Source organism: Myodes glareolus, chromosome 17, assembly GCF_982192425.1.
Source record: "Myodes glareolus chromosome 17, mMyoGla1.1, whole genome shotgun sequence".
NCBI classification, from domain to species: domain Eukaryota; kingdom Metazoa; phylum Chordata; class Mammalia; order Rodentia; family Cricetidae; genus Myodes; species Myodes glareolus.
In genome coordinates this window covers 39,625,232-39,639,730 of record NC_142042.1, presented here as the reverse complement: position 1 = coordinate 39,639,730, position 14,499 = coordinate 39,625,232, and the positions used below count along the sequence as shown (strand labels likewise).

The 14,499-nt window shown below is 39.6% G+C and overlaps 1 protein-coding gene across 2 annotated transcripts in view; it reads right to left on the bottom strand.

Annotated features, from left to right (window-relative positions):
• Snx7 (sorting nexin 7) overlaps positions 1 to 14,499 on the bottom strand; it is a 79,646-nt gene that overhangs the window by 39,661 nt on the left and 25,486 nt on the right. Inside the window, exons 3-7 of one of the 2 annotated variants that reach the window (XM_048456948.3) lie at positions 14,200 to 14,310; positions 13,514 to 13,678; positions 10,166 to 10,364; positions 6,356 to 6,555; positions 2,911 to 2,997 (exon numbers count right to left, since the gene is read on the bottom strand). In XM_048456948.3, coding sequence (XP_048312905.3) covers positions 2,911 to 2,997; positions 6,356 to 6,555; positions 10,166 to 10,364; positions 13,514 to 13,678; positions 14,200 to 14,310 — 762 coding nt within the window. The remainder of the gene's footprint in view (positions 1 to 2,910; positions 2,998 to 6,355; positions 6,556 to 10,165; positions 10,365 to 13,513; positions 13,679 to 14,199; positions 14,311 to 14,499) is intronic. The other variant, XM_048456949.3, reaches the window with a different exon arrangement.

Below are 14,499 nucleotides of genomic sequence, written 5' to 3'. Positions count from 1 at the left end.
AGTTCAAAAATTCACTGTCAAACACAGTTTTAGATATATAAAAACACGTCAGTGGTGGATATATCTATGTGAGGAGCAAAAGTGGCCATAGTGCCATTATTAGCTAGCTCCCATGTACAGTAACAAGAAATGTAAAAAAAATTAGAGCCTTGTATCACTACTACTCAACCCAGTTTAAAGTCACCTGGTTTATTCAGCATGACCTCTACAGTGATACTTTGCTACTGTCTTTATAAGCAGACATTATTATCCTCCTAATTTTCGAATACTTGGTAGCAGCTTCGTTTCACCTAGCTTCTCATTACAAGTTGTTTATTGTTGCTTATTGGCTTTGCACATGACATCTCGCCCTGAACTGGGCTTGATAAAGCCTCCAAAGACAGCCTCAGGAGGACTCCATAGAAATGGCCCCAAGGCTGTCTCCAAAGTGGCCCTGTCTCAGTTGCCATGGTAAACAACTAGGCAGATTGCTATATTCAGTTCGCTGCCAGGGTCGCCATGGTGACTGCGAAGGCCTGCTCCTTAGAAGGACCTCACAAGGGCAGGTTTCCATGGTGACACCCATCCTGCATATTTCCAAGCAACATCTTTTTGGATGCCCAGTGACCAATCATGGCAGATTCATCTGTGGGTGATTCCGGAAGGTTGCTAACAATGCATCATGGCCCACGGAGATTTTAGTCTGTATAAAACACAAGACTGTGGTGGGCATACCTATGTCATGAGCGAAAGGACATGTAAACACAGGATTTAAAAATGGACGTGCGGAATTTTACAAAGCATTAAACTAGACAGATCTGTTTTGATGAGTAATAAAGTAAAATTTTAAAACTTGTCAATGAATATACATCAATTTAAAAAACTTGCAATGCTTCCCTTAAATATGGCTGCTTCAAACCTTAATTTCAGGATATAGTAGAATAATTAAATTTTAAAAATTCCCCAATTTTATAACAACTATGAGGGAATTAAATACAGTGGGCATCAAACACACACACACATACCACAAACACACACACACACACACACACACACCACAAACACACACACACATGAATATATTAATTAATTAATTTTACATTTAAAAAATAACTTAATGTAGGAGGGAGGGTCCCCCTGAACAAATGCTGCCTTTTTAAATCATGTTATTATTCTCTAACATGTTATTATTCTATAACATTTATAGAAATGTTAAAGTTTCTAGTATTTACTCGAGTAGAAAATTTTGACTAAGCACTTGTCTTAAGGATTACTAAAATAATTCAACAAATAGAAAATAAATACTGATGTTCAAATGATTTAATTAAAATTTCTGTATATGTGTCTACCCTTTTTTTTCCTTCCAGTAAACTCTAAGAGAACAACACAAACACAAATACAAGCCTGTAGGGAAAATGTTAATTTCCCATTTCTTTTCTTTCCTCTTCATCATGATGTAAAAGAAAATATAAATCTTCCTTTGATTACTGAGCTCCTCTCTCTTTCTCTCTCTCTCTCTTTCTCTCTCTCTCTCTCTCTCTCTCTGTCTCTCTCTCTCTCTCTCTCTCTCTCTATATATATATATATATATATATATATATATATATATATTCCTCCTTTATTCTCCTTTGTGGACTCGTTTCTCCAGCTCTGATCAGAAAATTTCAATTTTGAAAATACACAGAATCAAGAAACAAGAGTCAAGTTCCAAGTCAGATTTTAATGAAGTGTCAGTGTTTTTCACAAGTTGGGTTTGTGGAGATCGCTTGATTTTTGACTTTGGTAAGTTCTCATTAACCAGAGCAGTTATTGAGATTTTCATTCTCTCACTAAATATCTACTGAGTGACTGGCACAGTCCACCTCATACAGGCTAGGAATACTCGGCGAACAAATCACCAATTCTTGCCCTTAAAGTGTTTTCATTATAGACTGGGAGAGGAGGCAAAGAGGGGAGAGTTGGAGGAGGACACAGGAGGTTTTGAAGGAATTAGAAAATAAAATCCTATGGTTTAAAATGGTTATGTTTTAAAGGGAAGGCATCAAAACCCACAACTAGGTCCAGTTGGGTAGGCTACAATATAACAGTTTCGCAGGGGTTTCAAGGATTCCCTCACCATCGATTTGACCAAGCGTACTCAATACCCAGTCAATGCCAATCTACAGATTTGTCTAAACTACAAAAGCATTCTTCATAGAACATCCAATACAAGTCAATGAGGATGAGTGGATTTCCCTAAGTTTTCACAGTGAAGGAGGGTGAACTGTGACAGACAACTGCATCGGCTCCAACACCACTGTGTCGCAACAGCAAAACTTAGGCAAACTCTCCCTTCCAAGCCTTCCTCAATCATAAAGATACAAATTGGAACTCTACTGCTAATGGTTAGCTGAAAATATACAAATTCACCAAAATATCAGTACGGAAATGCTGTGAACACAATGACATAATGTCAGAAATTCGGTTACTCTAGAGTACTCCAGCAAGAAAATAAATACATAAATTGGATGGGTGGTATGAAACACGTTGGTTGAAACTGAGAATTGATGATGAGGTTTGCCCATGATGGTAACGCATAAGAATTAATTATAATATACAATTTCACGAGTGAAATTTTCCATATTATAAAGGAAGGGATTAAATTTAAAAAGGAGTTTATTTGCCAAGACACAGCGAATCCTTCTGAAAATATAGTTCCACGTTTCCTTACAGCCGAAGTCAATGAAAGCCACAAAGACAGAGAAACACAAGCGCTAAGCTTGAAGATGCACAGACAGAATGTTAGAGGTCTGTAGAAGAACTTGGAGTATTCTTTATATTTTATAAGTATTTGGATACTTAGAAGCAACCATACAACTAAGCTCTACATCTTTAATTCAGATTTCAGACAGTGCCTTCTAAATGATTCTATCAACAAATTTAAAGACATACCAGATCAGCATCGGCTTTTTTGTAGGTCAAAGCTTCAACTTTGGAGTCCAGTTCTGTTTGTATTTGATCTCTTCTTTTCATAACGCCCTTCATATCAAAATAAAAGGATAAAACAAGTTGGGGTTTGCTGTAATAATCTCCCATAACAATGATTTTTATTTTTGAATATAAATAATCATGGGGAATATACTTCTGATGTAATCAATCATTTGAGGTAATAATATTTTTATAGTTTGAGTTTCTTTACTCTTTAAAATCTCAATTGTTATTAATATTTAAAAATAATTTTTATAAATGTTTTATTATGTTTCCCAAAGCACATTTTATCATTTTAAGCACTATATGTATGCTGATGGCAAAGTCTTCAAAGAGACCAGAATCAGAACAAATAAGCAATAAATTCTATCATCCACTGGTGAATCTGAGGGAGACCTGGGTCACTAACCTGGAAATATCTCTAATCATTGGAGCATCTCATTTGACCCCAAAAGGACAGTTAATCCAACTACCAACAACAGCACAAACCAGAGAGCTGAAACATGCATTTACATCTTAAGAATTCTACTGTAGCTCAAAGTGTGTGAATATTCATCCACTAGCCAGGCTTTGATGAGAAATCACGGCGTCTCTGATTAACTGATAGCCCGAGCTTGCGTTCTTGTATAACTATAACTTCATGTCTCAGTGTCCTTAAACTTAAGACACCCTTGGGAATCAATGGAAATGCAGGACCCATGGACACCTTTACTATATTTTCCCTGTCTTTCAGATTACCTTTCCTTAGGCAACTCAACTTTCTTACAGAATTTAGACTTCAACATCACAGGCACGAGGACTTGTTCCTTGTGGTCATCTTTCCCTGGGCTTTACAATGTTAATTAAGCGGATATTAAATCTAACTCTGAGTAGGCAAACAACTCCACCAGTAACAAAAGAAGTATAGTACATGAAGAGACACTTTACAGAGAGAAACATCTAGATTTGGTAAGGTGCATGGAAGACAAAGAACACATGATTAAAGTATTTAATGAAATAAATACTTATAAAGCATTTCAATGAAAACTAGGAAGCACTGGGTTAAAAATGTGTCCAGAGACATATTGAGTCAAGTTTCTCTCCTCGCAGAATTGCCTCTCTGGTAATTTACAGGTAGTTAAGAGCTACTAGAGGTAAGGGCCTCGTGAGGCTATGAGAAATCTATAGGCTGTTAATAGTTGCTAGGGAAAGGAGAGAAGTTTTCTTCAGCGGTGTTACCACTAATAAGTTGTTCATGTTCCTATAACCATCCTCTCTGTTCTTGTAAGCAACCTAATAAAATTTAGTGGTTCAAATCAATGACTCCATCAAGCAAACAAGCAATAAAGCGAATCAATCAAGCAATCAAGCAACCAATAAGAAAGGCATGAAAGTGGAAGTTGGGAAGAAAAGTATCATCTGGAGCAATGAGGATGTGAATATGATGAAAATATATGCATGCATGAAGATGGCATAATGAAGCCAAATTATGCACAAAGATATGCTATATAAGAAACAAAGTAGATTAAAATTTTTCCTAATCTCGACAAAAACAACAGAAAATGCCACTAATTATCACAAATTTCTTTATAACATTAACTTTGCTTTAGTGGTTTGAGTGGGTGTGGTCCACCATAGACCCATGTATTTGAATGCTTTGTCTATAGGGAGTGACTCTCTTAGGTGGTGTGCCCTGGTGGAGTACGTATGGCCTTGTTGGAGGGAGTGTGTCATTGTGGAGGCAGATGTGAGGTCTTATATGCTCAAGTCTGGTCAGGAGGACACAGAAACCTTCTGCTGCCTGTGAATCAAGGTATAGAACTCACAGCTCCTTCGACAGCACCATGAGTGCCTGCCAGCTGCTATGTCCTGCTATGATGATAATGAACTAAACCTCTGAAACTGTAAGCCATGCCCAGTTAAACATTTTCCTTTATAAGCACTGCCCTAGTCATGCAGTCTGTCCACAGCAACAGAAACCCTAACTAACACACCCTATTTTTCCTCTAATCGAAATGTCTTCTACTATAACCAAATCACACATACTTGGGGTATGCTTCTGTACTGTGCTTCACATTAATAAATATGTTTTGAATGTAAGTATATATTCATAAGATTACACAATTTTAATCATTATTTTTATAAAGATATCACTACTGATTATTTTAATTCAGATTATAAGGTCTCAATATAAAAAGAAGCAAAACAGTAATATAAAAAGTACTGGTTACATCATTGGTGACTATAAAATAATTCAACCATTGAGTAGCTAAATAATAATTCTTTCTAGTAGATACTATGATTTTCAAGGACTTTACACGAGAATTTGCTTTACTGATTCCCATCTTGACTTAGCACAGGGATGGATGAATATTATCCAACTGATTGATTGATGAAAGAAAACCGACAAACCAGATTTCCCTGAGGGATCATGAAGAGATTAATAATGAGAGAAAACCAAGAGTGCAGCCAAGGAGATGTGAAGCCTAGAGACTCTGATAAACAAGTAGTGTTTGTTTATAGAAGACTCCCCAGAATACAGGTAAGAACAAAGTCTGAAAAGTTCACACAAGATCTAATGACTCTCTCAGAGAAAGCCTAACCATGATAAATGAGTAAACAAGAGAAAGACCCCATGTTTAAAAGGCTATACTACCTTACCTGGATAGAAACAATTTTTGAAAAAAGATTCCTAGAAATCAAGGGTGTATAACATCAGAAATCAATCATGGTTCCAACTATAAACAGAAGGGGCTATATTGAAATATATGCTTAGACCTCCCTCACCGCTATCCTCTATCTCCCTAAAACATTAGACATCAGCTAAGGGCAATACAGGAAAAAAAAATGGCACCACAGACAGCACTACCAAATGCAAGAATCTGGGAATCTTAAGTTGAACTGAGGAAGAAGAATGTAAAATGTAGATATAAAAAACAAAAGGTTTTCAAATGGTGGAAGAGAACATTTTAACTTGAAAGATTTCATTTCAGAAGCAGCCCCAAGGCAAAGCAGATATCAAGCCCCGACTCAATCACTTTCTACATAAAATATACATAATACATATTATTAAGTATGTTCTAAAATCATAAATGATACAGGAGAGTAACTCTCAGGGAAATAAATCTGTAAGACATACAAAAGAAATGCTTTAAAATAAAACATTTAAGTGCTAGAAGACTGGTACTGAAGTAAATCTTAATTGAGGATGCTTTGGATTCACAACAATCACATAAATCGTTGGTGACACTATTGAGTATTCTAATCCTCCCCTACGTGGCCTTCCAGCCATTGATTCATGGATGCTGTGAACAGATATCTCCTGGGCATCTACATGCAAAACATCCCACGAGGACAGGAAAGAGTGATGGAAACACAGAGATAGGATCAGGTAGGGAATAGCAGTGAGACTCTTGCTAGAGTGGCTTACCATTAGTATCTCACTGTAAAGCACGTACTCATGGACGACAGGGAGCAAGACCTCTGACAGCCCAGACATCCGCTTCTCGGTGGCCTTACAGCACTGGTCGATGCAGCTGGTGATGCCTTTCAATGTGTCAACCAGGTCTTCTTCTGACGCTGACCACACAGTATGAATGGGGCCATATTCTTTCATTTCTTCCAAATAATCTAAAACAAAGAAGTGATGGCCAATTTACATTTTAATATATATTTTTATTTGTATTTATTTGGTTGGTTGTGGAACTGTGTGCTACATGTGTCCGTGTATCCACGGAGACCAGAAGAGGGTGCTGGGACCCTTGGGGATAGATTTGCAAGCTGTAGTGAGCCAGCATCCTCTGGGAGAGCAGTAAGCATTCTTAAATGCTGAGCCATCTCTCCAGCCCCTATAAATGTTTTTTTTCAAAATTCCCATATCATAAATAATATGACATGACACTGTCTCATTCTATACAAGTTCTCACACTTGGATATAAGCAAATGCTTATATTATCGTTAGTTAATATAATACCATCATATTACCTAATCAGCTATCCCAGATTGTACAAGTAAGTCAGTTTTTGAAGTGCCATGGCCTAAGCATAAAAAAAATAAAAACTGGATGTCCTTTTCACTGTCCAGGCTTGGAAAAATATATCATACAACTATCATGGCTATTATAAACTTCCACCTATCATACACCTGAGTATATCAGAGTCTAAAGATGTCCTAAACAAAATCTGTCTTTCTCCTTCTCTTTTAACTACATACACTCTCCAGTAGTAATCAGGACCCACTGACTAAGCAAAGCTACAGGGCTCCTCCCTATACTCCCAAAGAATCACCATAAACACAATGATACTCTTTACATATAACCTTCTGTCCACGCGGTACAATTTGCCGAGATCTATTCTGCCAAGTGAAGCTGCCACTGGCACAACTTATTTTTCATGATCAAGTGAACTCAAGAAGTTTCAAAATAATAGAGACATGAGTGACCTTGCGAAGAGAAAGTGTCAGTCTAACTTCTTAACTTAAGTCACTCTTCTGAGTCGAGGTTCATCTCTGGTAAAGTGATGACACTAAACCAGAAAACAAAAATTTCAACAGTTCTGTCCTCAGGATGTGTGGTCATTGATGGTTATTGTTAGGTAGCTATTTTTCTTTTAACCACACAGCCTTCTTTAAATTACACAGCATTCGACTCACGCTGATATGCCAGCATTTAGTAAGTTCCCTGGAATACAACTCGTAATATATGTATCAAGTGCACTGTGAGGTCTGGGCAGGCACAGCTGCACCCTCTTCTGTAGTCCACAGCACAGAGAAACAACGCAACATGCGCTCAACAGCATTCTGCCAAATACACTGGGGAGCAGAAAAGAAAAGAAAGGCAAGCATAGTTTATTTTAAGGGGAGAATGAAAAACACCAAAAGAGAAACTGCTGGCTATTGTCCTCAAATATTTCCTACTGTGGATATGAATGAATGCCCTGCACAGGTGAAGACTTCAAAATTCCCAAAGGACTTTCCATTAATTTGAGTGGAAACTAGTCCTCCAGTTCTGTTAAGTGGGCTTCATCTCTTTTGTCATTTTTTTTAATCAACATTTTTTATACAGTGTAGTTTGATCATGGTTTCCCTTCCCCAGGATGGGATGGAAGCAGTCACTCTGAAACAACAGCTTGACATGACAAAGTCTGTCAGGACCGAGCTCCCTTCACAGAGAGTAAAGTCTACTAAACGTTCTCTGCGCCAGTAATTTTAAAGCTTGTGGATGCCCCTATCACTCTTATGTGTCAACAATTTCCACGGTATGCTCCGAGTTGCTACCCAGCCTAACTGTGTATCCAGACCCTGCCTCGGAATTCTTTGATCACAGAACCTAGCTAAACTAATTAACTTCTTGAGAATAATAAAAATAGTAAACCCGGTATAGGGCTGGGTGCACCCCTGACTCCTAGCATGAGGTCAGCTAGACAGAATACATTTTGAGATCCCATGATATGCGGAAAAAAAGGAAAGGAAGAAAGGAAGGAAAGAAAGGAAGAGAGAGAGAGAGAAAGGAAGGAAGAAAAAAGAAATGAAAACATAAAGAGGATCAAACCCAATGATTAAACTGCATTCAGTCACTACATAGTAAACACTGCACATCTTCTAGGACAATAACTGAATTTTAAAAAGATTATTTTTTTGTTAATTCTCTGTATGTTTCGGTATGTATATATTTATGTGAGTGTGCTCATCCATGTGTCTGCACATGGAGGCTAGTGGTTTATGTTTAATGCCTTCCTCTATGACTTTTGCCTTTTATTTTCAGGCAGGAAGGATCTCACGGCGAATCTAGCGCTCCTCTGCATTTGGCTAGGCGACCATGTAGGCAGCCTCTAGGATCCACCTGTCTCTCCTCCTCAGCTCTGTGGCTACAGAGCCACAGATGGTGAGCCTTTGTGTCCACACTTTGCATGATTTCGTGAGATAGAAACTCAGTTTCCCACACTCCAGCAGCAAGTGCTTCAACCACTGAGCCATCTCCTACTTCTAAACTCCTTTTCCCCCTTTACATACATTTACTGATTTATCTGGGCAGCGGTGTAGCAAGCACGTGTGCCACACAGCGCCCATGGAGCTCAGAGGACAACTTGAAGAAGCGGGTCTCTCCTTCAACCACGTGGCAGCTATCGACATAGTACAGACCAGAAATAAGATCAAATTTCCCCCTGCCTATCCGCAAGGGCCTGACAGTTTAACGACAGACACAATCAAGAAATTAACAAATAAGCCATCGGTACAATAACTTCTGTTTGCACGTGACCCTTCGTCTCCACTACCAACATATATTAGAAAACATGTTTGCTGATTCAGCTGTCTCTTGTAGTTTTTAAATTAGAAAATAAAAAATCATTTAGGAATAGGAATAGAACTACTGAAAACGAAAGATTAGTCTGATTTGTAAGAGGCAGTTAGTAGGAAAGCCGTCCAGTTTCCAATAGTAACGTCTTTATGACATGCATTGAAGGAGTTAACACATCATTCTGCTCCCAACACCACTAGTAAGACACTAGAGAATATGAAAACTGCAACTCCTGAAATGCCATTCTTTCACGTCTGAGACAAGTTCATGTTGAATCTTGATATTACCATGATAGAACTAACCTCAAAATCTCAAGCTCAGAGCTAGAGTTGCCATCATGGTACACACGCTGAAGCCAGAACCACTAGAGTGCCACAAAACCAAAAGTGGCCACAACTACCTAAAGACACTTAGGAAATGTGTATGCATGTGTGTGCAGGGTGTATGTGTGTAAGTGTATAGGTGTGTGTGTGTGTGTGAACTGGTGTTCCTGCATGAGTGTGCAGGTGTGAGTGTTACGGGGGTGTCAGAAGTTAACCTTGGGTGCTGTTCCTCAGGAAGTAATTACTTTGTTTCATGAGAAGGGTCCTTGAGTAAAGGCTTACTGACTCAAACAGACCTATTGGATAATGAGCCCCAGAGATCTACCTGCCTCTGTCTCCCTAGCACCAGGATTCTATGCTTATGCTACTACACCCAGGGTTTTATATCGCTGCTGGAAATTGAACTCACGTCCTCACCTGTGAGCGGAGGCTAAGCACTTTATAGACTGAGCCACCTCTCCAGTTTCTGAAAAGTTTTCAATGGATGGCAGAGCATGAGTCATGATTTATAAGTAAAATCCTAACAGGGTCAACCACACCACATCCCACACCACAGCAGCCAAAGTGAAGATCCAAAAGAGGTCGAACATCTGCATGACCAATCTTAGGTGACCCGACGTACCCCTTTCTTCCTTGTAAATTCTCTGAGATATTTTATCTATCAAATTGATTTTCTGGTTAAACGTCTCGATGAAGTTGTTCATTTCCGTGAACTCATCCGGCCGGTTCCTCACTCCTCTCATGGAGGATGCCACGGCTCTGACTGTCTGCCCCATCCTGCTCAGCAAGCCAGGCCCTTGCTTCTTATAAGAAGACAGTTCCTAGAAACAAAAAGAGAAAGGAGTGTGGTGCGTCAATCAGTAGCATCCCACAGCGCAGCCAAGAGTGAGACAGCAGCACACTGCACTGTGTGTCTTTTAAAGCGCATGCATTTGAGGCATCTACATTTATTTTTGGTAACATCCTCCCACACTCCAGTCTACTGGATAATAGTCCGTTTCAAAGCGCCTGTGTGAATCAGGTGGGCAGTCTTTTCTTAAAGCCTACATCTTTAAAACAACAACCCTGGGATCAGGGATCAAGAAGATATGCAAGAAGTGCATGATGTGAGAGGAAATTTATATTTCTTTCTTTTTTATTCATTTTTAGGTTATGTTCATGGGTCTGCCTGAACGAATGTGTCCCACATTCATGCAGTGCCCTTGACAACCAAAAGAGGGTGTAGGATCCCCTGACACTGAAGCTACAGACAGTTGTAAACTGAACTCAGATCCTCTGCAAGAGGAGCAAGCGCTCTCAAACATTATCTCTCCAGTCCCCAACCTACATTTTAGAGCAGGTGTTCCATATAAAAATGACCTCAAGATGATATCTTAGGGCCCACATTAATAGTGAAAAGAGTGGAAAGCTTGACAAATTTTTCAAGTATAATAGCAGATATTCATTGAAAACTTGATATGTTCCAGTAACGACAAGCACGGTCTTAAAAGTACAACTGGGAATAAACCCATGTTCTATTATCTTCCTCATTTTCAAAGGGAAATAGTGGCACAGGTAGAGCAAGTTCAAGATGTACGAGCAATTAAGCAATGGGAGGACGTGGGCGTGGATCACAGCAATCTGAATTTAGAGGTTCCACGGCTCCACTGCTACACAGGACACCCTGTGCCTCCTTCAAGTTCTCATCTTAGTTTATAAGACATTCTCCGATCACGGCTCTTCACTCAACTGCAGTGGGTAAATTGGGACGCCACCTCCACTGACTGGCTGTCTGCAGAGGAAGCTGTTTAAAAAGACACGTAGCTAGTTATTTCAGAGTTAACGTGGCAGAGAGAGCTAGCTACAGACAAAAAAACAATAATAAACAAGGACATGCTATAAAAGGCTTTGCAGCCCACGAAAATCATCCCTTGAGAAATAGAGTGTGTTTAAGTGAACAACAAAGCAAACAGAACTCATGGATTTTGAGACGGGCTGCAGCATTTGTGAAACGTGTTTGTTTGGGATCAAATAAATTGGAAAGCAAAACACATAGGAGATATATATATATATATCCATACCTGATTTGTGAATTTATAAGCAATATACCATTTACCCAAATATGGAATAATATATCATCTGTCTTCCCAAAGGTTTTTCTTCCCCAGAGTTTTACAGAAGACACATCTGTGGCCACATAGTAACAGGTACTGTCATGACCAGGCACTCCATCCATCCAAGAATGTCCCAGCCTTACCCGAGAACACAAGCTCATCATTGGCAGCACAGCTGCAGCTGCCGAGCTGTTCCTGCAGCTCTGATTTAACCTGTTCTGGCTGCTGTTGCATGCACTAAACTCTGGGGAATATTTCTGACAGCTTCTAAGGTTCTAGAGTCAGGCCGCAGCTCGTTTTACAGAAGGTACAAGGACTCCCAGATACGGGACCCTGAGTCAAGACTGACAGGCACCACTCTTTGCTCTGGCTTCTACTACTCTGGCAACAACATCTGGGAAATGTAGAATTTGACCTTGGTTTGTAACTGCTACTGAACCACTGCCTATCTATTATCTTTCTTACAGAGTTATATCATGAAAAAATTAAAGAGTAATAATATACACATATTTTCTGCAGCTTAAAAATAAGATTTGAAAATCTCTCCACCATAGATAGCTGAAGGAAAAGTAAGAAGATGCTTTTATCTAACCATCCATCCATTTATTGATCCACTCAATTATCTAGCTAGTCACCAACGTAAGAATGAATTTTATCTGTGTTAAAAGAACCCTGACCTGATTATTACTTAAAATAATATCAATAAAAATGTACATGGGAGCTAGGGAGATGGCTTGGTGGGTAAGGCACTTGCTGTATCATTGTGAAGACCTGAGTTTGAATCTCTACAATCCATGTAAAGCCAGTTGCAGAGGAATGCCTCTCCAATCACAGCATTCCTACAGTGAGATAAGAGGCAGAGGCAGGAGAATGCCCTGGAGCATGAGGGGCAGCTAGCCAGAGGTACACAGTGACAAATGACAAGGACATTCTGACCTCCAGATATGTGGTCTGGCATGCATGTGCCCACACAGGAATGGACACACACACACACACACACACACATACACACGAATACCATATGCACATACACACAGAGAACAACATACTCATGTATGATCAGTGTTGATCCCATGCAAAGAACACCCTGTCATTGAAAAAACTTAAGAGAAATGAGAATATGTGTATGTGAGGAAGAGAGCAGATTCCATCACGTTTACATGTAGATTAGGCACCAGAGTTATTGCTATGGTAAAAGAAAAATGGCACCGTTCCTGAGTGGCTGCAGCAGGTAGGGGGCCACAAGGATCTGTGGTGCTAAAACTGGTAAAACGCTGTGGTTCCCCCAGTGACCTGTGGGCCACAAGGGCCAGAGGGTCACAGGCAAGGAGCTGTGCTGTGGGTGAGAGACAGAGACACGCCATGCAGAGAAAGTGGGTATTTATTTAGTGGGTTATGGAAGGGAAGGGAAAGGAGGTAGGAGGAGAAGGGGGAAGAACAGAGAGAGAGAGAGAGAGAGAGAGAGAGAGAGAGAGAGAGAGAGAGAGGGAGGGAGGGAGGGAGGGAGAGAGAGAGAGATAGAGAGAGAGAGACAGAGAGAGACAGAGAGAGAGAAACGGGGCAGGGGAGGAAGCAAGGCAGCAGCTACCTTTTTGGGAGAGAGACAGAAAGGAAGGATCTCAGGCTGGAAGCAGAAGGAAGATGTGTTTCCCTCAGTAGACCAGGGAGAGGCAGGGCTTGTCTCTTAAAAGGGACAGGACAAACCATTACAACTATATCTGAAGAAGTCATTTAAGGTTTTTTTTTTTTAAACAATTGACTAACATACTTCAAGGACATCTTTAAATAATGTGTAAAGGTGAGAAAGAGGAAGGATACAGTCTTTTGCACATGTGGACACTAAGGGAGTCTTATGAATATAAAATAGAACCTTTTACCCAGGCCTGTGCAGTGAGGAAAACCTTGAAATCTTCATTAAATGTTAAAGTTGGATGATCAGCGATCCTGTTCAGAAACTTATGTAATGCCTTCCTGCGGGTTTCGATGAAGTCATCATTGAAACGTTCCACCATCCCTTTCACGATAAACTTTTCTGGCAACGGCTGAAACCAAAAACAAAAACAATAACTAGCTGAGAAAATATGTATTTGACAGTGGAATAATTGGGGGTGGAGATGGATACAGGTTAGATGGGAGGGACAGTCAAAACTAAGTACGCATGCCAATGTAAAAATAAAAGAAAATATATATTTAAAAAATCTATCTGAGGGTTAGTAAGATGGCATAGCAGGTACAGGCACTTCCTGTCAAGCCTGACAAGCAGAGTTTGATCCCCAGATCCACACAGGGGAAAGAGAATCTCCCTCCAGCCCACCCCCTGTGCCCAGCATCCCAAGTAGTCCTGAGACCTCCATACACATATGTATATTTAAAAAAAATCAGTCCATATTTGTAATAGTTTAAAAAAATCTATAGGTAGGTTAAAGGGATTTGAAGTAAATGTTCCTAAGATAACTGAATTTTAGTATGTTTAAAGGAATTGTGATTTAGACATTCTAAAATACTCAAGCTAGCACAGTGGCTACAGTATAAACAACAACAACCACAAACCCTTAAAACTCACTGGAATAATGAGCATGGGATGTGCTTCTTCGAGTTTACCCTTCAGCCAGAGGAAATCTTGATAACGTCGCCTGACTTCAAATTCACTGGAATCAAATTCCCCACGAGATGTCTGAAGGAAGCAGGAAAACATAAAAGTCCATATAGTATACGATGGAAGACATTCGCTTAATTCTATTTCAGATATTATGGGGGGGAACGGGTCTCCAAGAAAACTTGCATCCTAATTATTCAGTGTTTGTCAATCTGCATGCATTTTTTTTGTCATCTATTCATGCAGCAGATGAAATGAAGCGAACTT